Consider the following 24,392-nt stretch of genomic DNA (forward strand, 5'->3'; position numbering starts at 1 on the left):
TTGCACTGGAGAGACCCGTAACTATCGCTTCAGTGGTCAACCTCGGGGTTGAACTTTGCAAGTATTTACGAGAGCGCGAGCATGATCGATGGTAAAAGGGCTTTGACCGCGAGATAAATGTCTCGCGAGGAGCTGGCTGAAGTTGCCAGCGCAGGACTGCTGGTGTGGATTAAGCCGACGATCAAATGTAGAAGATACCACCTTGCCCTTCGTACGCAAACTTGTTTTGGGATCAGCTCGTATAGCAAGCGCTCGCTCGGACAAGTATCCGATGGGGCACTCACATGGTTTACTCCACTTACTGGTTGTCTGTCTCTACATAGTCCTCCTCCCCTTAAAATCCTCTTAAATTCTTTTATGAATTTATTAATTATTATAACGTCCACCAGTCCATTCCCCTTCTCTCTTCGCTCTTGTTTGTTTCACCGATAAGACTGATTGCTGATATAAATAAACAAATAAGAATAAATTTAATTATAACTAAAATATAAGATTTCAAATTATATTTATCGAAATGATATTGCTGCAATATTACATGTCTATATATATTGATGATTTTTAGTTTTCTTAAATGCTTAAAATATATAGTGTTTCAAGAAATAAATACTCGGTGTCTCGCTCTTGTATAGACTTGCTTTTACTACTTGACGCGAGACTACCCCAAATCTCCTGATACACCGATCATGCATATAAATACACCGAGTCTATGTCGAAGATCGTTTTTTCATTGTAAATTGTTAAACCCATATACTAATATTTTGCTGTCAATAGTTTGCATCTATTTGACAAAGATTTTGTAAAGATTGTACCGTGGAATGGAAAGTTGGGAAGGGAGGGGGTGGGGCGTTGTTATCAGGTGTGAGGTGTGAAGATCCGGCAGTAGTTCACGAATAGGAATAGGAAATATATAACAACGTGCACGCGACGAAAAGGTATGAGACGGCGGGAATCGCTCTCCGACACATGAAAATATCCAATAACGATGCAAACAAGCTTTCCGTGGAGATATCTGCGCGAATACGCACTGGGAAAGTGTTTTCCTCCAATAAGAACGAGTCGTCACTTGGAACGTCATGCTCGCTAAGCGAAAATTTTTATCCACTGCGAGAACACATTCAATTGCATTTATTCTTATATTTCTATAGCCATTCTTTTCAAGAGTTCTCTCAAAGCGTTTTATCACAGTCCTGTATATATATATATATTCAAGTGTCCATTGTTAAAACCTCACGCACACTATCAGCTAATCGGTCTGATAGTGTCAAAGGGCAACAATGACATTAATTTAATCGAATTTTAGCCATAAAGCTATAAATTATATTAGCTTTATTTGGCTCGAACAAGCATCGAAGTAATTTTCTCTTCCCAACAAAAGAAGCAGCAACTTTGTGTGATTTATCTCAAAAATCGCGCGAATCAAAAGCGTTATCGCTTTATCGATAAGCGTGATGCATCAGGGGGTCCTTGGGACTATGTGAGAGCGTGAACTTTAGTTTAATCGAAGAACCAGTTACAAGTTGGATTTAATCGATGTTGGGGTCCCTTCGTACTTCGACGTGTCTATTAACTTTGTTAACGTAAGTGTAAAGTAGATCGACGCTGCACTTGAAGATCCAGCAAACTGTATTATCCGAATCTTGGATTTTGCCCGGCTTCCCGTAACTTTGGACGTATTATTGCTAAAGAACTAATTAATAGCAATCGTTCAAATTGCCTTGCGAGGTAAATTATTGCAAGTTCTTGCGCGTTGCTGCAATCGAATAAATTAGGCTGCTGGACCAATAGCGTGCTCGTAGGTAGTCTGATCAAGTTAATTGACTCGAGAAACGGCTTCCCTACGAGTGCTCTTAGGTTGTGAGTCGAAAATCTTATAACCTAGCCTTTCTGGTATCGAACCAACGAAAAGTTACAGCATCACGAGCAAGATTTTCACGTTCTATCCCACGGCACGTATCTTCTCTATGCTCCCAGGTGTTATTACGTAGAAACATGACGGAAGATCTGCTTACGGGGTGAACCGCAGCGACGTGTCGTCTTCCCAGAATAACAAACTTTCCTCACTCTACAGAATAATGTGGCTAGACTCCCCACTTCCACTCACCTTAGCTATTGGATCAGTGCATAATGCCTTATCACTTATTTTATTTAATATCTACTCTTTACTTTGTTAAATCAGGGATTGCAAAATGTATTCATTTTCACGAGGTGGCTTGTTTATTACTAGAATGTTGTGGAATATTGTTGCTTGTATTTGTAAGTTTGTATAATACGGTTGGTGAGAAACTGCATGTATTGTATTATGAAATGTGGAAGATACGTGGAATAAAAGGGTACATTATATTTAACGTGGAATATTGTATTTGAGACAAAGTTTATTCATCGTGCAATACTCAGATTCGTTACAGCGAAGCTCTAGCTGTCATTGGTGATTTGTTTTCATCTCTCTTTACTTTACTCGCATAATTATATTTCAAATTTTCGACCCACTTTATGTGGAAAATTCATAGGCTTGCTTCAACTCATTTTTCAGGCTATCTGGATTAATAAAATCCAATTAGCTCCAGTATTTTAAAGGAATATCTGTACAATTAAGAAAATGATATTGAATTTGTGTTTGAAAAGCAATAGCCACTCTGCATATACGTGCATATATGTATCAACGCTCTTTCCCGTCGTTGCTGTATGAGGATTCGCTCATACATTTTTCATGTAATCCATTTTATATGGAAATTACATTAAAGTTTCCACCATTGTATTGGGATTTTGAGGACACTGTTTTGAAAAACTTAGGATTTTTAATAGCTGGTAACAAGAATCGCATTATCCCATTGAGATATCGGAAAAGAAAGCCCTAGAATTCGCATTTTAGAGCGAAAGAGAAAAAGTGTAATAAATTTAAGTACGTCTCCTCATAGTCACATATTTGTTAAGCTTCCAGATTAAATTAATATTTTATACAAAGTATATATAACTTTCGATATTTCCCTTCTGCAATGAATTGCCAGATTTTGATAAAATTATTATTGATCGTTAATTTGAAAGTTAGTTAAACTTTCGAAATGTACCATATATATTTGCTTTTTTGCATTTTACGATATTTTAGTGAGCTTTGAGTGGCTATATTCCACAGACAAATGTAGTGGTTATCCTTTGGCCTATGAGGTATAGTCTACGTAGAGGAGCTAAGGAGAGTTGAGAGACAAACGTGTTGGATATAAAGCGAAGCAATCGAAGCACCGAGCGTAGAGAAGGCGAGGGTAAGGCACGTATAGCTCACTATAATTTTGCAGCTCCTCCATTCCAGCTCTCGCGAAATCACGTCTGCAGATGCAATAAGTTTCGTTAGCTGCTCTCGTATTTCTCTGCAGCCGGCGGGCTCTTCCCATCGTGCATTATCATGGTAAAGACTAAGATTTTGCGTTTCTACCCTACGTATGAATGTTGCCATCAGGCTAAATAGTTATATCGTATGCTGAATGAACTTTTCAAGAGAAATGGACGTAACATATAGAAACTGTTGTTTCATTCCTCAACGTGCTTCAATGAAATTAGTAATCTAAAATTAATCGACGTAGAGATGTATACCTCCATAGATAAACATTCCTTAGAATTTTCACGAAATAATATTTAAGGAACGCGATTGAGATAAACTCTACAATTCCTTCAGATTTTTCAAGAATCTTAACATCTCTATTGTAGCGAGAATGATATTTTCTGCAGCTGTAACGATTCGTGTAAACGTGTATTTGTTATTGATTTCTTTTCTGCTCAAGGTTTCCCCTGTTACCAGTTGTGTTTGACCAGATGAGAAGGACTGTTTTCGGAGCGGTGATGAAATTGTTTCCCGAACATATCTGCCAGCATTGGGAGACCAGAGGGAAACAAGGAAACGGGGCCAGTGTGCCGATCGAGGCTTTTGAAACGGGCTCTCTATCGTTGTTTGATCCAGTCGGTATTAATCCATCGTCGGTCTTGAATTGATCTGCTCGAGACAATTGACACACCATGCAGTAGAATTGTGTTGAAGATTCGAAAATGGGCTAATTAAAAGCAGCGAGGCTTTAATCATTATATCTAAAGTTTTTGCTGAATTGGAAGTTGTGGAAAATACAGTTTGGACGAAGAAGAAGAAGAAGAAGAAGAAGAAGAAGAAGAAGAAGAGGAGGAGTAGAGGGATGAGAAGGAGGGGGAAGAAAAAGAGGAGAGAAACAGGGTGGCGAAAGTGGAAAAGAGACAGCGAGATATACTTGCAGCGTGGCTACAATGGGGGCTTCATCGTGAATACGAATGAGGTCCTGGTCGATCGGGCCAGGGCACTAATTGAGAAAGTTCTGCTGCTGCCACTGCGTTCCCACGAGATGTAGATAGCCAACCACCTGGGGGTATGTCTACTAGCGACGATCCTCTCCCGTGCATTTTCTCCTTCATGATTAAGGTTTCCTCCTCTTCCTTCACAGTATTCACTATGCACTCTGTGCGCATCCACCGTGAAACAAAATAGCGTCCTGATGATGGAAAGGATAACCACGAGTCGAGCCATCAAAGGACGAAGCTGTGCTGACGTTCGCGATGACTTTACCTGGATTCTAATCAGTCCCTTCTACAGATCCAAATGCTAGATATTTGCATGCAATTCTCCCGCAATAATCCACCCAAGCTCACACGTGACTCTCCGAAGAAGGACTCTGTTTTAGGTGTACGCTCGCTGTGGTTCTTACTCAAGATAAATGCTGCAATCGTGCATGTGCAATCTTTAATAAGAGAAACTCACACTGTGCAGCATGCCAGGGATTTGAAGATCCGAAAGTTTTCGCGCACACTTCCATGCTAGTTCCCTGGCGCGTTTCGCCGTTTACGCGGTTATCTCAAGATGATTCTTATCCCTGCAACGGAGTCAGTGGATAGGGCGAACGTCTTATTACCGCTCGAGCACTATAAATCGCCCAGCGCGCTTTGCTTCCGCAGAATCTCTCATCTCTCCTTCTCCATGAAAACACAAATAATCCTCCTTTTCTCGTCTATGTTCTCGCAGCTATCTTCTTGGAATATGCGCTTCGACTCGAGATTACCACGTCGAATACACGGTTGAAAGTTTTCTCTGTATATATATGCTGGATCTATTTGGTTTTGTAAAAATTCAGAAGAGTTTCTCGGCTGATTCGGTAATAGAGGGTGGGGAAAAAATCCTGTAGGATATGTGGAGTTGTACGAACATTTTATACTAACCAACTGATTTTACGAAATATTGCGATAATGGTAGCAGTAGTAGCATCAGGATCAGCAAGGTACCGTCCATTAGGGCTTTGTTGGATCACGCAGTGGGCTGAAACAGACAAAGATAGCAGGCTAAATAAATGACTATGCAGGTCAGTCATTTTGAAAATGCATGATGGCTTTTCTAGCCCTGGAAGGGACATTGCTTTTCGGTTATCTGCCACAATGGTTTCACTGGAGTACGGCAATAGCATGGATATTGTTACTGGAGTAAAATCGCACTCAGAGATCAACTATTTATTCTGGATTACTCGGGATGGGAAACGCGGAGCTGTAACCTAAACACACGTACACCTACACAAACGTACGAGCGTACCTGACGGGGTTACGTATTTACCAAATTGAAAAAATATTACACAATTGTAATCGACGTAATACTATTATTAGTTTCAAGAAGAGATCGAGCCTCTCGATATCATTTTTCGGCAGATTTAAACGGATGTATATAATTGTTTTTCAATTTCCACTTAAACCTTTTCCAATATTGCTATTTTTTTACGTGGTATTCATATTAAAAAGAGTATTATACTATATACTCAGTGCATAATGATAATACTCTCATGGTAATATGATTAAAATCGTGAGTATGTATATAGCAAAAGACGCGTTAAAGTATTTTGCAAATGCACGGTACGTCCCTTTGACACTTTCAAAGAATTAAAGAGTTCAATACCTGCACGAATAATTCCGCCAAAGAAATTGCCAGGAGTGAGTAGTATGGGAAAGTATTGAAGGAGGTTTCTAAAAAGCAGCTCCATTTCCATCAACATCGATACGTACTATACCTTACCTCTTTTAAAACTGTATAAACAGCATTTGAATTTTTAACGAAAAGGAGGAAAATGGTCAGCTGATGCAAAACCCTTGGGATAGTCCTATACTAAAATTTAACTTTTTTTCGCGAAGAATACTTTTAATATCGAGTTATCAACGTGTAATTGAGCAAAAACACGAGTGGTTCCTTTTTAATGCTACTTTTCCACGTTACATTGTACTTTGATCCTCTAATAAGAAGCGAGAACAATTATGTACGTGTACATGAATAATTAATTTAGTCGAAAGACTGTACTATGTGACTCTGCTGTCATTAGAACCTGTGTCACACGTGTACATCTCTTTAAATAGCGTTAGTCGTAATGTATACGCGTTTCATCTTCCCACAGCTGGTGCTCGCATTCGCGCTATTCAAATCGTTTGAAAGGGCTCTGAAGATAGCGTGTAAAAGCGTTCGTAGCATCAGAACACTCGGCTTTTTGCTTATAGTTATCCTTGTCTACGTATGAACATCGGTTAAATTTCTAATTTCTAGTAAACGTTAATTACCATGCAAGTACCTCGATTCTCTTGAAGGGTTGTGTCTTAAACAGAATCATTTGCTCGAACGCACAAACGTGTAATGGCAAATGGTCCCAAAGCAGGGGATTTCGTAATAAGTCTATGCAAGTGTAAGTGTGGCAATATTAATTGACACTTGCAGATTATGCTTCTGGTTTTGTTTAGAGAGTCAAATACCGAAAGATCGAGCTGAAAGGAGAGAGGATATGGAGAAAAGGATCTTATATTGGAAGGTACGCATGGATTGTGCAAGGTGAGCGTCGATAGCGATATTGCAAGAATTCCATGGAGAGAAGTTGAACGATTCGTTGTTGAAAAATGTGTCGGCTTTGGGACACGCGGGAAATCTTCGTGAATGCTCGGTTTGCCTCGGCTACTTTATCTTAAGCCAAGCTTTAGCGGCTCCTGAGAGTTTTGCGAGAATAACGCCAAGCAAGGGTCAGCTGTGCCGTCATGGAAGCTCCATTACCGTAAATTGGGAGAGAAAAAATGTAATCGCCAGGAACGAAGTGCGAACGAGTTTTTATTTGTGGATTCAACATGATGAAATATCACCCGAGACAATTTTCTTTATAGCGCCAAATTTTAGCGGTGCCCATAAAATTTATGACACATTTTTCCATACAAAATCGTGATTCGTTTTGTTAATAAATATTTATGATACGAGATGTCCCTGCAAAGGGTTTGCCAAAGGATTTGCTACAAATTTTATTTATACCATATATTTTACTTCATTTTACTTCGAGAACAGGTTTGGAGTGCCACGAATATTTCTGACGTATGCAAAACACTGGAATTTGATAAGTTTAATACGATAAATAACAATTGTATGCAAATTATCCAGTTTTTAGTCGCGCGCGTTCCCGATCCTTTGCGCATGTGTTGGTGAGCAGTCGAGCAGTTTTCTCGCTTCTCTCCATGATTTGCTCGTCCCGAGTAACGAATATTCCTATAGACTCAGCTTTTACAAGATTTATTTAATTAAATCGTATCTCGTTACTGTTAATGCTTGACAATTTCTGAAGAAATTCGAGCTGAATTTATTGCATTGTATATCAAATTTGTCTTTTTATTCGTACATTTCTCAGACCAATGCTATAAACTTAAAATCGACAATTATCACCTATATTTGAAAACTGAATAATTTAGCAATAAGCAGACGAATGAAAATTTCTAAAAAGAAATTTCTCACGAGACTGTTTGGTTTTGAGGCGCGATTGATTTTCTGCTAACGAGAAACTGGTAAATTACTTGATACAGTATTATGCAAATGCTTAATGGATGCATCATATTACACAAAATTATCTCTGATAATGTAGCCCTCTGTAGTGAAGCACCATGATTTTACGTAATAATGTGGCTATTATGCACTTCTGCGAAGTTCAGAGGACATTACGCATTATCCTATCTATAGAGCAGCTGTTTTAATCTAACAGTGTGCTTCTCGTTCGATCGATATGGTACGAGGCTAACAAGAGGCTAATCTCTACGGATCAGATTCAGTCTAAAACTCTCAATTTATAATGAGTAGGTTCGCGATCATAAAGATAAGCTTCTTAGCTTACGAAATGAATTTCCCATAGCAATATAAGGATGTCATTGTAGAATTTTCATTTTCAACTACAGTAGATTCCGTGAATTGCCTTAAATCGTCTGCTCACTCTTTATACCATTGTCAGAATCCCAGTCTCTCATTTTTTTATTCTCTAATGAGAATTTACTTTTATTTTACGAAAATTCTATTACATGAAATTCGCTGCAAATGGTAATATGCCTTGGCTAATTTCAATCGTTAGATTTTATTAATAGCTTTTGGATCTAATCAGATGAAGCAATTTGGTAGAGGTTTGAACACTGGGTTGTTTTTCATAAGTCTTGAAAGGGTTGACGTTTCTTTTGTCGAGAAATAATTTGTCGTGGAAAGCCCTCTTCGCACGGAGGCCCCGGTGGCTAGGAAATTAGTGTCAGAACGTAAAGCGGAAGCCGAAAGGAGCGTCATAAATGTAACCACTCTCGGCTCTCTGAATTCTTCTTTTCCACCTTTGCATTTTTCGTCTTTCGTTTTTGCTGGCTCAGAAAGAATTCTCACTGACGCACGCTCATCCCTACTATTTATATACATGTATATACGAAAATGAATTTCGTGTAATACGCAAGAGATTGCTTTCTGTCTTTCCGACTTACTATTTCATCAAAATGCGATTAACTTTCGTTAAGATGGATCAATTTGAAATAATATTCCGTTAAAAGTCTGCGCTGATAAAATCTGATAGTGATTTTATTAATTTTATAGAATATTTAACGTTTCCGGTTTGAAAGGAATAGAGAAGATTAAATAAGATATGGTTAGGGGAGTGTTATATATTTATCAGTTTTCTATTATAACCTGAGAAGCCCAATGTGGAAAACGTCGAATGCAGAAGAATGAAGCCACATATGGCGAATACGTGAATAATGTATTGATAGATAAGTGGAAAAGGTGTCTGCGGGATGGACTACTGTGGTACGAGTACTCGACTAGTCAGGCCAATGAACCAAGTACAGCCACTGCTGCAAGATTTTTATCGTGTATAATATATTTACTTTACGTTATTGAACGAGAGTTGCTTGTCAGTGCTGGAGTGTGACCTTTCGAATTAGACGTCTTCATTCAGACACACCACCACCCTTACATTTCGATTTTTTTTTATCTTTTTAGCATTCAGCGAGGGTCGCGCGCTACAGTTTCACAGCGAGCTACTTGAGCCGCCAAGCCGCTTGTTTTCACTTCCAAGGCTTCCTCCGCCAGGACAATGATTTGTCGACGCCACCACTTCGTGGCTGCACTCATTCATAACGCCCCTTTCTTCCACATTACTTTACATTAAATATATCATTTTATGTAAAAGTCTCTTCTTTCAAACTTGCTCCTCCAGTATCATGATTTGTGGTCGCTGTCGTTTCAATTGACAGTATTTTCTGAATTATTGAGAGTGATTACACTGTATAAATATAAGAGCTACGTGTTAATATAATGAAAAAAAAAGCGAAATGTAATAAGATCCGTTAAAAGTAAATTCTCCCTTTCATATTTTTCTTGATGAATCGAAACATTAGTTTGCCGAACATGAGAGAACGGGAGGTTTGCAAATATTATACGAGAGAGGTGCACTGTACAAGTAGTTGGAATATTTTGGCAAATAAAACTCTTTCAATTGAATATGCCTCAATTTTCAACTTCCAGTTGAGTATCGTAGTTTATTAATTATTTTTCCCGAATCTTTTTCTGGCCAATTACCTATTGTTACACTAAACAAACTGCGAAATATTTGGAATAAAACTTCTCGTATTAGATGTTTCTCGTATTTTTCCTATTTGCGATATTGTTTACAATCTTTTATACTGTAAATTTTGGAGAGTGAGATAGAATTGAAAGATTTCATTTTCCAACAGGTATGAACCATTTCGAATTGTTTCAACAAAAAAAGTAGCTAAAAACCGTCAAAAATAAATAATTCAACACTCGTTTAAGCACCTATGTACACCTACATATAAACAATAATATATATACACTATATGTTACATTTCAATTGGAACGTGAAACATTGATATCTATATCATAGAGGAATAAAAGGTAACGAGTGTATTTCAATCGCAGCTGATTGTGTATTTGTATCGGTTTGTTGCGGTAGATAAGCACGAAACGTCGAAAGCCGCGTGGACATGCAGCTCGCGTTCCACGTGCTCATTATCACGTGCGATGCATTAAACCTACTGTCGATCGTGAACTCCCGAAATAATTGCTAAAGCGTGGAATTCAACGGTTGCATTGCTCGTGCGAGGCGAGGAGAGAAGCGATGGGTGAAAAGTAGGGGAAAATAGTAAAGCAGGTATATATCGTGCAACTACTCCAGTACACAGTGTAATGCTGCAATTACGAGCGCAGCAACTGGCTAGCAAATTCAATTGAACGTGTCGGGAGCGCGACATTCGTGTCGAGAACTTGCTGGCCGTGAAGTTTTATCACTGCGACTGGTTTTCTGTGAAACGCGATCGGCACACGAAGAGCGAGGCTAAAAGCTTGGCCGCGGCACGTAAACGTAAACAGGCAAACGGCTGAGCGTGCCAGTTGGACGACAGCGAGCGATCGCAATCGGTGCGAACCGTATACTGACGTACGTTAACAAACACACGGTAGAAGGGAGGGAGGGGGGGGGGGGGTGGGATCTCTCGAAGCACCGGGCAACCCCGCCCCGTCGACTTTCAAATTGCCGGAAACGCTGGACAAATCGTCGCTCGATTCAATTGCGGAAGTGAATCGATTTCTGTACCGGCACGTTCCCTGCGCGCGCGCGCGCGCGCTATTTCCTACTCTTTATTGTTTTGTTCATTTTTTCTCTCCCCCCCCCCCTCCCTTCTTCTTTAGCTCTCTTACGGCATAGTTTCTCTTTTCCATTTAATCGAATCCTCTCGCGATTTTTCATGGAAACCCATCCAGCGATTTCTTCGTTAAGAGTGCCAAGAGCTTCGATTAGCTCGCCCATTGAAAGCATTTTATCTCGTGGAAGCTCTATTTACTCTTATACTGTATATATACACACACACACACACAGACATAGAAGGAAGCTATATTTTTCTTTCGAGCGAGAGAAAGATAAAGTTCGCCCAGGATGAATTCCGCACGAATACCGGACGAAGTTTCATCGTGTTAAACGAGCGAGCGTGAGGCAAGCGTCGACATTGATTTTCTCCAGCATCGGCTAAGTGGAAGTTTGCCTGATTAGTGGAGTTTTACTTCATGTCACTGCGCGTTGGAAAAGCGCGGGAGCTGCTTTTATTTGACAAGCAGCGTCCCGTCACGTTACGGATTCGTTCGAGCTACCCTACTATGTACATACTACGTATAGGTATATATATATATAGTACAGCTGTATATATATATATACAGAAGCAGTCTTCCCTTCGTTCTCGCTTCGCTTTCGTAACTCGGGTTAGTCGAGGCTGCACGCGGAATGCCCTATCACCGCCAGGCAGGAAAAGAGCGAATTCCACAGATTGTAGATTCGGACGGATTGACAGAGAAGCGAGAGCTGACATTCCGTTTGTTCGTGGGAAAAGCGATAGAAAGAGGAGTGAAGGGACGCCAAGAGTCAGTCGCAATATGTTTTCCCTGATTCCGTATATATATATATATATATATATATAGTTGAAGAGAATCCCGTGGGGAATCGACGCAGAGGCGCGCCGAGAAGGATTTTCACTGCAGGCTGAAAGTGTGAGCGAGAAGACGAATATACTATATATATAAAGTATATATACCGGTGGTACCCTTTTAGTTTTCCCGCGCGGAAGGCTCATGAATCATGGCGTTGAGCTCCGAGTAAAACTCCTCATCTGTTATCAGTCGGGCAATAAAACTCCTGCAGCCTCCTAATAGACACGGCAGCCTTCCCGATCTCATCTCGCGTTCCCTGTCTGTGGCTGTCGGCTGCAGGAAACGAGGCTTGATCGACCGGTGAACGCCGCCACCCTGCATCTCCCCCCCCCCCCCACTCTCCGTCCTCCTACACCAAACCTTACCACCACCATTCAACGCACGCCTACCTCGCTCAATCGATTCTTATCATATTTTCATCGATCGCGCACCAGCTTCAATCAGAATAGACGTCCGTCCTGTCAAAGAAATTTACGAGAAAATCACGTTTTCCGCGCAAGAACCCTTTGAACAATCACTACTACCCGGACCAAGTTTACCTTTCGCACATAGTATATCTTCTTTCTTTCGTTTTCACTTATGAAATCCCAGCTCGCTGGTGCGAGAAATAAAATAAAGAGCGTAGGAAGAGATTTATACGATTATTCAGACATTTGTACAATGTAGAAATTCAATCGTTCTCTTCGGGGTGTAGCGCAGTATATATATATATATATATATAGAAATTTTCTTGAGCAAGTACGGAGCGAAGTTAGTCGCGGTGTAAACGAATCAATTTCTTGCAGCGTGTGTAGAGTGTACCTGTCAGGTTCCAGGGGTTCGAGGAGCTCCTTGGGTTGACCAATAAGGTGTGGGACGGCGTGTGGGAGGACTGACGGGTAACGAGGCTGATTTGGAGTGGCATATTAGACATCTAGGTGTCCCGGTGGGTGATCGAACGAGGCTCCGAGCCAACCATGAAAATGGCCCAGGGCGAAGGACACGTTCGTGCTTCAACCTTAACTGGATAGGTTTGACAGGATTTAGCTGCGTAATGATCAACTCGACGTTTGCTGTTGCGGTCGCTTTACTCGGCGACCTGCTATCGTAGAAGGCTTGTTACAATTATTGGCTTGGGATAAACAAGAGCCACTCGAAAACCAACTGTCCCCAAAAAGTTACTCTTCCAGAGAATCACGTGACTTCGCAGAGACTCTTCCCAACGAAAAATCTCAAGCCACCGCGATAGATCCCACGTGAAAGTTATCGTTACGAGCAAAATAAGCATAATCCGATATAACAGCGATTCGTATTTGAGTCTCTTTAAAAACTCTTCGTTTATAGCCGCTCTATCTGCACGTGACGTGTAAGAAAGGAGACTGTGATTCTACAAGGACTTACTGTTCGACGTCTGTTTTTCGAAGCCGCGTTCATTTCGAGCTCTTTCGTATTCCGAGCCATTCGGAAGGGCTGCATTATAGATAGTGTGAAATCCAAGTGCTGACCCCGATCGAGCAGCAGCCTTTGGCAGGTGGTGGTGGGGGGTTGGTTCGGAGAAGGAAGGGAGCGAGTGCGGTGAAAAGAGATAGAGAGGCAGAATCGGAAGCTCTTCCGGTTAAATCCTGATTCGCGAAGCCGATGCGTGGAAAAGGAGAGCCGCAGGATCTATCGATCGTTAAATCTCCGTGCGGAGATAACGTTTATGTAAATGGTTCGCCAGTCGACCGATGTTCCGCTCTGCTCTCTAGTTGTAATATATACCACTGCTGAAGAATTCAATCCCTACAATTTGTCGCGTAGCGTTAGCGGTCCCCTGGGTTATCATCTACACTGGTGCAAGTGTTAATAAGGCTTGTTGCCAAGAATCGCGAAGAATTGGCAAGAAATAGAAAAATATTCCCTCGCGTCGCTATTATTATTCTACCGGATGGTGACATTAAAAACTTGCGATCGTCGATTCTTGGCTGAAACTTTCGGAAAGTTTCTCGTTGGCCCGTTAGCCTTTTGACGGTGGTTAGAAAGAGGTTATCGATCGTTGGCCAATTACGCTTTGAAAATTTCGCCGTGCCGCCGCCGCCGGTAAAATTCGCTGGTGAATGGGAGGCGCGGCTTGTGCCGCGCTGCTGCTGGCGAGGAGAAAACTTTGCTCGTAACGCGTGGCAATCAGTGGGTCACCGCTTTCGCTTTACGATCGGAAGGACCACTCTGATATCCGGAAATGAAATAAGTAATCTTTATTACCCGGTGCTTCTCGATGGATCGATCGGAGAAACAAACTTTTAATCGCAAGCATGAGTCAAAAGCAGAACGAAATTCTTCTTCGCTTTAATTTCTCTTGGATAGCAATAACGTATATATATATACTGTTACAGATATAATCGGAGGAAAGAGAATGCTAATGAGATGCTAAAGGTTTGGAGTGCTGGATGATAACGATCAAAGGAGCAGTAACAACTATTCGTGATATACTCAACGTTTCTCGTATTCTTCTTTTGTACACTTTTATCCTTCGTCCTTGATTGTTGCAGCTTCTGTTAAATTCGAGAGGAATTATTTTTTCTTCGGTTTATATGGCTTTTTAGAAGTGGGATATAAAGTCACAGCGAGGGAGACTCGCAATATTTGAAGAGCTAGGTACTCATTGGGAGTTGAAAGAAAGCTTTTTATCTTGCGAGTGAGAAGAGTGAGGTCAGTTGTAAGGAAGAGAAAGAGGGGGGGGGGGCGTAAGTAGCCCCGCAGTGCAGCGAGATGCCAGATAGCTTATCGATAGTTCCCTTTAAGGCATGCTTTCGTTGGCGCGGATGAATTCGAGCAAAACCACCTGAAGATTTATCTGGGTGTACATTATCGTTACCGTAATCATTATCGTTACCGTCTTGATAGTGCGCTCGGTGTGCAAAGATTATTAACGCAGAAACGATAAGCATCGATCGTTAGATTTTCCTATCGAGAATGCTGCCCCTTCCATCCACTAGCAAAGTATCCTGAACCGATTACATTTGCACAAACTTACTAATACTTTTAACTGGCTATATGATGCTAATTAAATTTTCGAGTTGCATATCGCAGATTAATATTTATGTAATGATTGTCTGGAATTTGGGTCAAATGTGACGTAAATAAAGTTTTTTTTAAAGGTTTTATATATATGCCTAGAAATATATTTTACACTTGTCGTGAAACGATACTATATATTTTTCCAGAGTTTAAATTATATCACGTGTTTTGGCATACTGGCCAGTTTTGTTGCTCTGTATCAGTTTTACCAGTGAATGTTTAATCAGTGAGGGGAGGGAGGGGCCAACGATGAATCAACTTTGCAATTGTCACGGATTGTAACAACGTGTCGGAACAAAATATGTATTTGCGTTTATTATGCAGGGAAAGCTTGATCCATTACATCGCCAATGTGTCGGTGAAGTGTAAACGGGACTGCCGACTGCCTCCCAGGCTTTACTACTTCGGTAAATATTGACAGATTAAGTAGTAAAATAGGTCGAAGCCCCGGCTTCTCTGTTTCTGAGGCGCGTACCATGTTGCGACCTAAATTAAACTTATGTAATAAACGAACGGTTTGATCAGGGTGATTCGAAACCTTCGGTTAATATGGGACGTTGACTATAGAAATTGAAAAATTATAAGAAATTATCGTAATTTACATCAACTGCTTTCTGTTTTAAAAAATAAAATATTGCTACTGTTTTTTGTAAAAAATTTCGGAAACTCGATCATGAAAAAATCACGACAGAAATATACAGTTTTTATAGAAATTTCTCGTAAAGAGTCTGTGTAAAAGCTGATATATTCATTCATTCGTAAACAATAAAATGTGCAGATAAAAATTCTGAAAAAATTCTGAGAATTTTGCACACTATTTTAAATGGTATTACTCTCGCATCAAACCATGTCCTGTTTGTTCATCATTTATTTCCTGAATTTGTTAATATTACAACTATAAAATGCACGTGATTTTTTAAGCACCTGCCTGTCATTCGACTATTGATGTGATTGATCGAGATGTCAATGGGTGTATTAAAGAGGAAAATAATTCAGTATCGGATACATATGAAAAGCTGTAAGTGGCGGTGGCGCCAGGACGCTTAGGGGTAATTTGACAGAGTTGCTAGCTCGTTGCACGAGTCGTTGCTAGCCGTTTGCATAAAATTATCGTATATTCGCGGGTTTTACTACCAGGATGTAAAAGAAGGCAGCGCTTTAAGTACTTCCCGGAAAGTGTAGAGAGAGAGAGAGAGAGAGAGTGAGAGTGATGGTGTGTGGATGGGTGGGGGAGGGAGAGGAAGGATAATGCGCGAGTGTGTGAGTGTAATCTGACTGCACGAGGTCGAGGCGTAAAGGACTCTGCCTGCAGAGGATTGGGAATAAGAAAGCCTTCGTTTTACGTGGGCAGAGTGCATAATAGAAATTCTGGTTCCAAGAAATTCACTGGGTTTGCAATGAAAATATCCCAGGATCGAAAACTATATAAGATTATAGCCCGCAGTTACTCGTAAAATTACATAATTTGCACGAAAGCTTTTTTTACTCGTCTAATTGGAAGTCCTAAAAGTTTATTCAGGATTTCGACTGGCAGATATTGTTTTTAAGCTAACAGGATCAATTATGAAGCGAAAAGTTTGAGTATAAGCTGGCAGCTGAGGAGGGGCTAGGACTATTAGACGTTTCTGAGAAATCGTTCTTTGGTCTGTGTGTGTGTGTGTGTATATAGTTATAAGCTTCAACGAACGTCTAAGCTTTTTTTCTTTAAGCTCTTTCAGCCAGAAACAGATACAAGTTCCAGTATATAAACGTATATACTATATAGCGAGGATGAGACGGAAGAAAAAATGGAGTCCCTCTCGACCAAATTGGATTCGGCAAGATTTCCACGTGTGTTCGAAGGGTCGACGAATACGGAAGCACCGGGATTTTCTCGTGCGTGCCGAGAGGAAAAATGGCCATCCAGAATTGGAGGGAAGTTTGCTTGTTTCGTGCCTGCATCCTTTGGGCGCTTCGTTTTCACGTAGCGCAGGCTTCGGTAGAATGAATCGTGCGAAGATTGCCTCCTTATTCCTTGGCCCACTTCCCTCGCATAGCCTCAGCTGTCTCCCTCTCGCTTTCCCGTCGACCCCATCCCTGACTTTTCCACCCTCGTTTGACTATCTCCCCAACAGCATTTTTTATTTCCAAAGTGGATGGGAGTGGAAAATTTGCGCACGTGATCGTCCCGATCGCTTAAGTTTTGCCACACTTTGATACTCCAATAGCGTCTCGGACTGCTTTTTATTTTCTTTTTGCTGCATTCTGCAAGGAGCTTGCAGAGAATCTTATTGGATGCCAAACTTCTTTTTCTTTTAATAAAATGGTATTAAAGAGAATTGCTGAAGCAAAACTTGTTGCAACTGAACGGGCAAAGACCGGACTCTTTGGAACTTTCAATAAATTTAATATCATCGTCCTATACCTTAAATAGGAGCTTCCGATTTAATCGTTGACGAAGAATCGTCTGTTCGATTAAAGCAATTTCATATATATATATATATATATATATATGTGTGTGTGTGTGTGTGTGTGTGTGTGTAGCTAAAAGAGGACAAGGAACACGAGAGAAAAATGACGAATAAGTGGTCAGGAGATTTTTCAAAATAGAGCGACGACGGACGCATTGTTCCAGAGCTTCAAATTGGACCATGATTCGACGACTGACATTCGCATTGAAAAATGTGATTAAAATCAACTAGAAATCTGAGGGCTATATCTATTGGCCGTACGATGAATGTGACAGTTTGAATCTGTCGATGATGCATATCGGCTAGAAAATTATTTTATCCGTGTCCATATATACCGTTTCGATTCAACGTAGCTAGCACGACTCTCGCGTGGGCTTATACGTACCTATATATATTTGATTTTTCATACTTTACTTTTCCCAACTTTATAAGCCCTTCAAATTCTCATAAAAATTTTTACGCGTACCGTTCGAATCTCTAGATTAAAATATTTAGTCAGCCGTGAAAGGTTTTTTTGCACATAAGCCCATGATCGATAAGTGAAACGGGAAAAATAACGCGTATAAAAGCGCGATAAACATCAAAAAGAATAGTGCTGGATTTACATAACAGCTGTATTTTGTATTCGAGCGCGTAGTAAAAATACTGAATATTAAATAAAGATGGAGAATCGGGCTATTAAATCGGAGTCATGTGCTTGGAGTGATTTTCAATCTTTTGTATAGTCTAGCCGAGGGAGGGGAGAGGTATGGGAGGGGGGGGGGGGATATTGGTTGGCTGGCTGGCGCAATATAAAGCAATATGGGGCCAGCATAAGTCGAAGCCTCGAATTGATATCCATTATCAAGATCGACGAGGTGGGTAGGAGCGTTTACCCTGAGGATTTCCACTTTAGCCGTTGACGTTAATGGTACAATGACGATTCTTCTAGGTTGTGTACGACCATCATTCATTCTAGTCTCCTCTGGCTATATAAACTTCGTCACTGCAGAGGGTAGAGGGTAAAGTAATGATAGCACCGTGTTCAGCCAATGCTTGTGCCTCCGGATCAAGTGTATCGAACGAAGCCTCTGACAAACGAGAATAATTTGTTGCTCGATTCGTGCATCGCAAACGTCTCCTGTTGGAAAGAAAACCTTCAGAAACACGAATCTACGTGCACCTCGTAACAATGAGCCACTCGTTGAAGGATAGGGGGAAAAAAAAGAAAGGAAATTCGACCAAATCAGGATTATCGATTATATCGCGACGCAATATTCATCACCTGCTTACATTTTTTATGTAATTGTCAAGAAAAAGCTCCGATAAAGCTCGTCGCGAGAATCGACGTGGTTAAATATGCAAAAATCTTTCCTCTCCTCTAAACTCCTCATGAATATTGCATCTTAAGGAATTTTTCTATCATTCATTTTTATTCATATCCATGCAGCACTTCCTCGTCTTTATTTGGCAAAATCTGCCCCAAGCCTTGTTAAAGAATCGATTCACGCCTAATTTTATTCTTTCCTCGTCAGTTATGCACGGATTGTACGATTATATATACATATACCAAAGCTCGCGCTGAAATCCCTGTACAATTTCCCATTCCGTATAGAAAGCCCCATTAATCTGGATTGATATCTGATTGTTAATGTGATTACCTGGAAGAAAACATGAAAGCAGGTGAGAAAAGAGTGATAGGGTAAATGTTTGCCAAGGTATTATCGTTCTTTTTAAAAGGGGAGTAGTTTTTAACGGTGTAACGTGGAAAGATAACAAGATTCGTCGCGAAAGAGGTATTATTATGACCGCGTGTAAACGTAAGTTGTGTGTCGTGGGGCTTTCAGTGCTGGTGACAGTGTAGGAAAAGCTGAAAGCCGCTTGGAGTCGCAGCGGTTACGCTTGGATAAAATCGAAAGCAAACAGGATCGAGGCATCGTTGGTCGAGCTAGCTGTATATGGAAATCGGCCAGTCACATATGTTTGCTCTCGCGTAGGCTCGCTCGGTTATTATGAAAGGACTGCGGCACATTGAACCTTCTACCTCCACCCTACACCCTTGCCACGTGTGCGGAACATACACGATCCCCCGCTACGCACACAAACCCACTCGTCCCCGGTCGTTCACGCGACAGACCGCATCGCCGGGGTGCGGAGCGACGGGGGAATCCTGCAATTTCGCAGCAGCTTCGACGATTGCAATTTACGACTGATTCAATTAATTCCACTGGCGCGCCGATTATAAATGCTGGGATTCGCGGTCGCCCAACCCCTATCGAGACCCCGACATTTTCACTTTGCCCGCAAACAGGAAGCCACCTATATAGACCGCGTTAAAAACACTTATTCTTTATTTCTGTAATACCGCAGATATACGTAAAGCAAGAAGCAATCGGATTTTTAGTATGCTAGTGTTTAAAATAGAATTTTTATTTTATTATTTAAAGTTTCATTTATCTATATATTTGAGGATATTCGTTTTCTGGGGGGAATTTCGTCGAAAACTTTCTTCTTTCGATAGGACTGCGTGTATGTGTATATATATGTATGTTGTGTGAGCTAGACGAATGTGTCTTTGTCATTTAATGCTCTGAACGAACGAGTCGAATTGGGACCATTAGAAGCACCGCATATAATTCGGACTGCAGTGCGTTGATCTCAATTTATGGGTAATTCAATTATCCTTGCTAGGAAAGCAGATCGATTATATCGGTGGATTTCGTGGTTGCTAGACCGACACGTTTGACTGACGTTCTCCATCGAGTGCACAGGTAAACTATTGCTTCTTTTCCTACTGATTGTTTGAATCATCATGTCTGCCAGAAGGAATTAAGTATCTATAAATATAAATAAATGCTCTCATTTTCTCATAATCTGAAGTAATGGAAGTTCTATTAAGCACTAATTAGATACCGCCAGGGATTAACGGTGCTAGGGTAAAAATAACAAAAATCTCAATCAAAAATATATCTGTGCTGTGAAATTATTTAATGGTCTGCACGACTCAAAATAATACAGACGATTTTATTGAATTACGATAATAACATCGACTCTACGATTGTAGAAAAAATTCATTATTTAAGCAATATCCTTGCTAGAAGAATTGCAAGGTTGACAAGGTGAAGTATCGACGTTGTTTTTCCAAGACAAACATTTGCTTCCGTTTTGCCAGTGGAGGTAGCCACTCGTAGAATTCTCGATTGCAATAGTTAGACTCAAATAGTTTGTCAGTCAGCCCTTAGGATTCTAGTGCACCGAGTGGCGCAATTTAACCAATTAATTATTGATGCCAAATCTGTTACTTCATTACTTACTCACGTAACTTTGTGCGTCTGCTTTGAACCTATATAATTTAATTAATTCCGGTATGATATATAGTTATATTATAAATTATAGCACAACTGCGACAAGAGAGACAGCACCTTTGCTTGCAATTATATTTAGGATATGCGAGAGGGGACAGAGAGAAAGATGAGGAATAGTAGAAAAATATTCAGAAGTATTTATGTGGAAAGGAATTGTTGAGGAGTTTTTCTGGAAAAAGCAGGGATAAAGGTTGCTTTTTAAATGAGTGCGTCATAGCTACTTTTATGGATCACTTCTCGCGGAAGCTGGCTCAGCTCGGAAGAGTCGCGCGCATGGGTCGATTTCCAGGTCATACCTATCAAGTTCAGAACTTAAATTTCTGTTGCGGAAAGGTCTTGCGCAAAGCGGTCAATTGGCTCTTCCGTTCTTCGTATTCTCAGGTGGAATGGCGAACTGCGATAAGCATAGCGTTCTCTTGATAACTCGATGCGACCACCATAAAGGACGATACACTGTTCTCGTGGTCACGATGCCCAGTTGAAGTAGATACGTATGCTGCAGAAATGGAGCATTGGCCAAGGTTTATTTAGTTGGGGTTGCATCAGTGTAAGTAAGCCTGAATGCTGAGATAAAGTTATGAGAGTTGGGATGAGGTTCCCAGCAATTTTTGACACTGTCAGTCCTATAGGGATGTGTGCCCCGTTTTGCCCGAGGGCTGTTGAAACTGTGGATCGTTAGGTGCTAAGCGTAAAATTAACCGAAACTCATCTCCGAGCTATGCTAACGATCCAGCCTTGCTCCGATCCACGAGGCAACCGTATCTCTCTCCTTCCCACAAAGTTTGTTTTCTCTTCTCCAACTATCTCTCTGGTAGCACAAAGATGTATTATGGAGAGAAATATATTCAAATTCTACTTTAATTCAGCGGATGAAATAAACTTGCCTGAAACTAACGAAATATCTGTCTAATCCATCCCACTATTGCCCATTATACTCTCGACGAGCACATTGTTAACAGTTTTGCAAACTCATTTTCAATCAATTTCGAAAATATTGACTTATGCTTTACTGTTTGGAATTTAAATTAGACCAATGAGCTAGATAATGAAATTTACCATATTGGATAAAGTCTGATTTTAATTTAATATTGATTTTCATTAGCCTTCGTAATCTACGATTATCTATTATAATTTATATGTATACAATATAAAAGTTTATATCATTTATTGCATGGTTTAGTTTTTCAAGTATATCACATTTTTAGAGACGAGCAAACTTAGTACAGATATTTTGTACTGAAAGTCGTTGGCAAATTTCCAGCCACTACAATTTTTATAGGATCAAAGACGATAAGTAGGTAGGATTGATCAGGATCAAGCGCAAGCAGCATTTTCATTAAAGAAACGTCCAAGTTTTCTCATTTATATTCGCTGAAAAAATCTCATGGATAAATCTCTCGCAGCTCATACTACGTCATAGCTGGCTCTTCTATTTTATGTAAGAGATGTTCTGCACAGTGTGTCATTTTAGTTTCATGGATTAGAAGTGGATGTAGGATGCACCGCTGGTTTATCTACTCAAGCTACTGTAGTTATCGTGTATAAAATATAAATTGCACTATGTATTCTCTTTGCAAAATAAGCTATGTGTGTGTACTCGCCTCCCGAAGACAAAGTTTGTGCAAGGATACATATCTCTAACCAAGACCCGAAACGTAATGCTGATGAGAAATTTTAATATAAAATTCTATTTATCTTAAGCAGTTTTTAGATTGACCCTATTTTACCCAGCAGTATTTCAGTTCTTATTTCAAGAAAATATAGAACGAAAATTTTGATCTTTATCGTCGAGGCGCTGAAAAAGATTACGGGAGGGATTTTTTGCAGTTGTATAGTTTTTTCGAACATTGCGAAGGGAAGATATATCGGTACAGCGCAGCGGATAATGTATTCGCGATAAGGATTATCAGAGTATGGAAAATCCTGTGCGTTTGTTGTTCGGAGTAGTGCTACTCGTATAATAATCGTTGGGATGATAGACATCTCGTATAGTTCACGGGGGCAGCCGATAGTTATGGACGAATCCGCACGTGACTTCTGAATAGAAGGCTGTCTCGGTATATGGCATCGAGTAAGATCTGTCCGAATGATATGCCGAGTCGGATCCTTCATGTGGAATTGTTTATGCGAATCCTATTATCATTAATCAGACCAGCAGCGATAAAGCCAGGGCACCCTTAGATTCCTACCTATTATACTGTTACTCATATAATCTTAATAAAACAAGATAATCAAACTCACGTTTCGTAATCCTGCTGGAAGATTTTCACGATGCTTTATGGGCCATCTTTTTTCTTAATGGCACGAAATTAAGCCTCTAATATTCGATTCTTCGCCACGATAGGGAATAATCTACGTTTGCGCAAGACACTGTGGTAATAATAATTTTTATTAAGTGATATTTACGCCAGACAGCTGAAAACGATTGAACAAACAAAAGAGAGAAAATAACAGCAGCAAGGGTTTAGCGCAAGTTATTTGATTTATGGAACGAATGAAATATTGTTTTATGAGTACAATATATGTACAATTGATCTACTATTTGTTGAACGTAATCGAGTGTTTGATTATGGGGTTATAGAAGCCTGGACTTTCGAATAATATGACTCTGAATTATTTAGGTGTATGAGCAGTATTTACAGGAAGTAAGTTTTATCATTTGTAAAATCTAATATAAAAAGTTTTTGTGACAGGGAATTATAAAAACATCAGGAGTCCCAGTGCAATTTCATATATCAATTTTAGGGAGGGTGGACAAAACAGGAGAATATATTCGAAATATGTTTGAGTTGGAGGAAAGTGCAGAATGATGGGTGGGTCACAGTTGCCTGCAAATGGGCAAAGGATACGAGGGAGAATTCTCAAGCTAAAGAATCTTTCGTGTCGAGGGATAGAATTGGAAAGGGTCTATCCGGTTTTGCAGATGTCGGGCAGCTTTTTACGGGATTTCTTGGTCGTGAAAGTAAGGAAAGGATGAGAAAGGCAACTTATAACAGGTTAGAACGCAGTCCCTACAATAACCACAGCGAGCTTTTATTTAAATTCTTTCATGACGAACTGGGAGCCAGCCCAGTTTTCTTCTGCTCTTACCAGCTGATTCTAAGGAAGAAGAATCAGTGACGTATAGGATAAGGTGTGCAGGTTTCGTTCTACTCGGTTTTGAATTAATTCTTTCTCTCTTCTCACCCTCTTCTCCATCAGGAAATACTGGACGTACGCAATAAACGTCGACCTTTCTCCCAAAATAGAAGTTAAGCGATTGCAAGGTCTTATGGAAAGAGATCAGAGATGTGCACAGCACTTTTGAGTTATTCACGAAGCCAAAGCCTTCCTCTCTGGTAAAGCGTGGAGAAGATGTGAAAATTTATTCAGCCATTGTCCATTGTCGAAAGATGTGAAATGGCTGTCGAGTAAAACAGGAATTGAGCGACTGAAAAATTTTATTCGATTGAAAGGCGATTGCGTTTGGCGGATAGAATGGTGGCGCACCGAAATTTTGTATCAATTGTATTTTGCAAGCGAACGAGGTAAAAAAAGCGACGCACCGAGCAATTACCGCGTCTCACAGAATTGTTTTCTCGGTAATTACCATGGGCCGAATACATATATGTGTGTGTATAGAAGCTGGTGTAGATCGATGTACGCGCCACCGCGCCCTGTTTCGCGATTAATAATGCTGTAATATGGCAAAAACTCGTATCTGCTCCCCTAAAGCAGGACGGCAGACATTCAAAGCCCAGTTTTAACCCTCTCGTTACA

The 24,392-nt window shown here is 40.3% G+C and overlaps 1 protein-coding gene across 1 annotated transcript in view; it reads right to left on the reverse strand.

Annotated features, from left to right (window-relative positions):
* Nucleotides 1–24,392, reverse strand: part of LOC136782958 (limbic system-associated membrane protein-like) — a 48,501-nt gene that overhangs the window by 22,759 nt on the left and 1,350 nt on the right. Inside the window, exon 2 of the mRNA XM_066742740.1 lies at nucleotides 5,227–5,323. Within this exon, the coding sequence (XP_066598837.1) occupies nucleotides 5,227–5,296 (70 nt within the window). The 5' untranslated portion in view covers nucleotides 5,297–5,323. The remainder of the gene's footprint in view (nucleotides 1–5,226; nucleotides 5,324–24,392) is intronic.

Source organism: Prorops nasuta, unplaced genomic scaffold (assembly GCF_024137725.1).
Source record: "Prorops nasuta isolate Cenicafe-Biocafe unplaced genomic scaffold, Cenicafe_Pnas_1.2 PNAS00031, whole genome shotgun sequence".
NCBI lineage: Eukaryota > Metazoa > Arthropoda > Insecta > Hymenoptera > Bethylidae > Prorops > Prorops nasuta.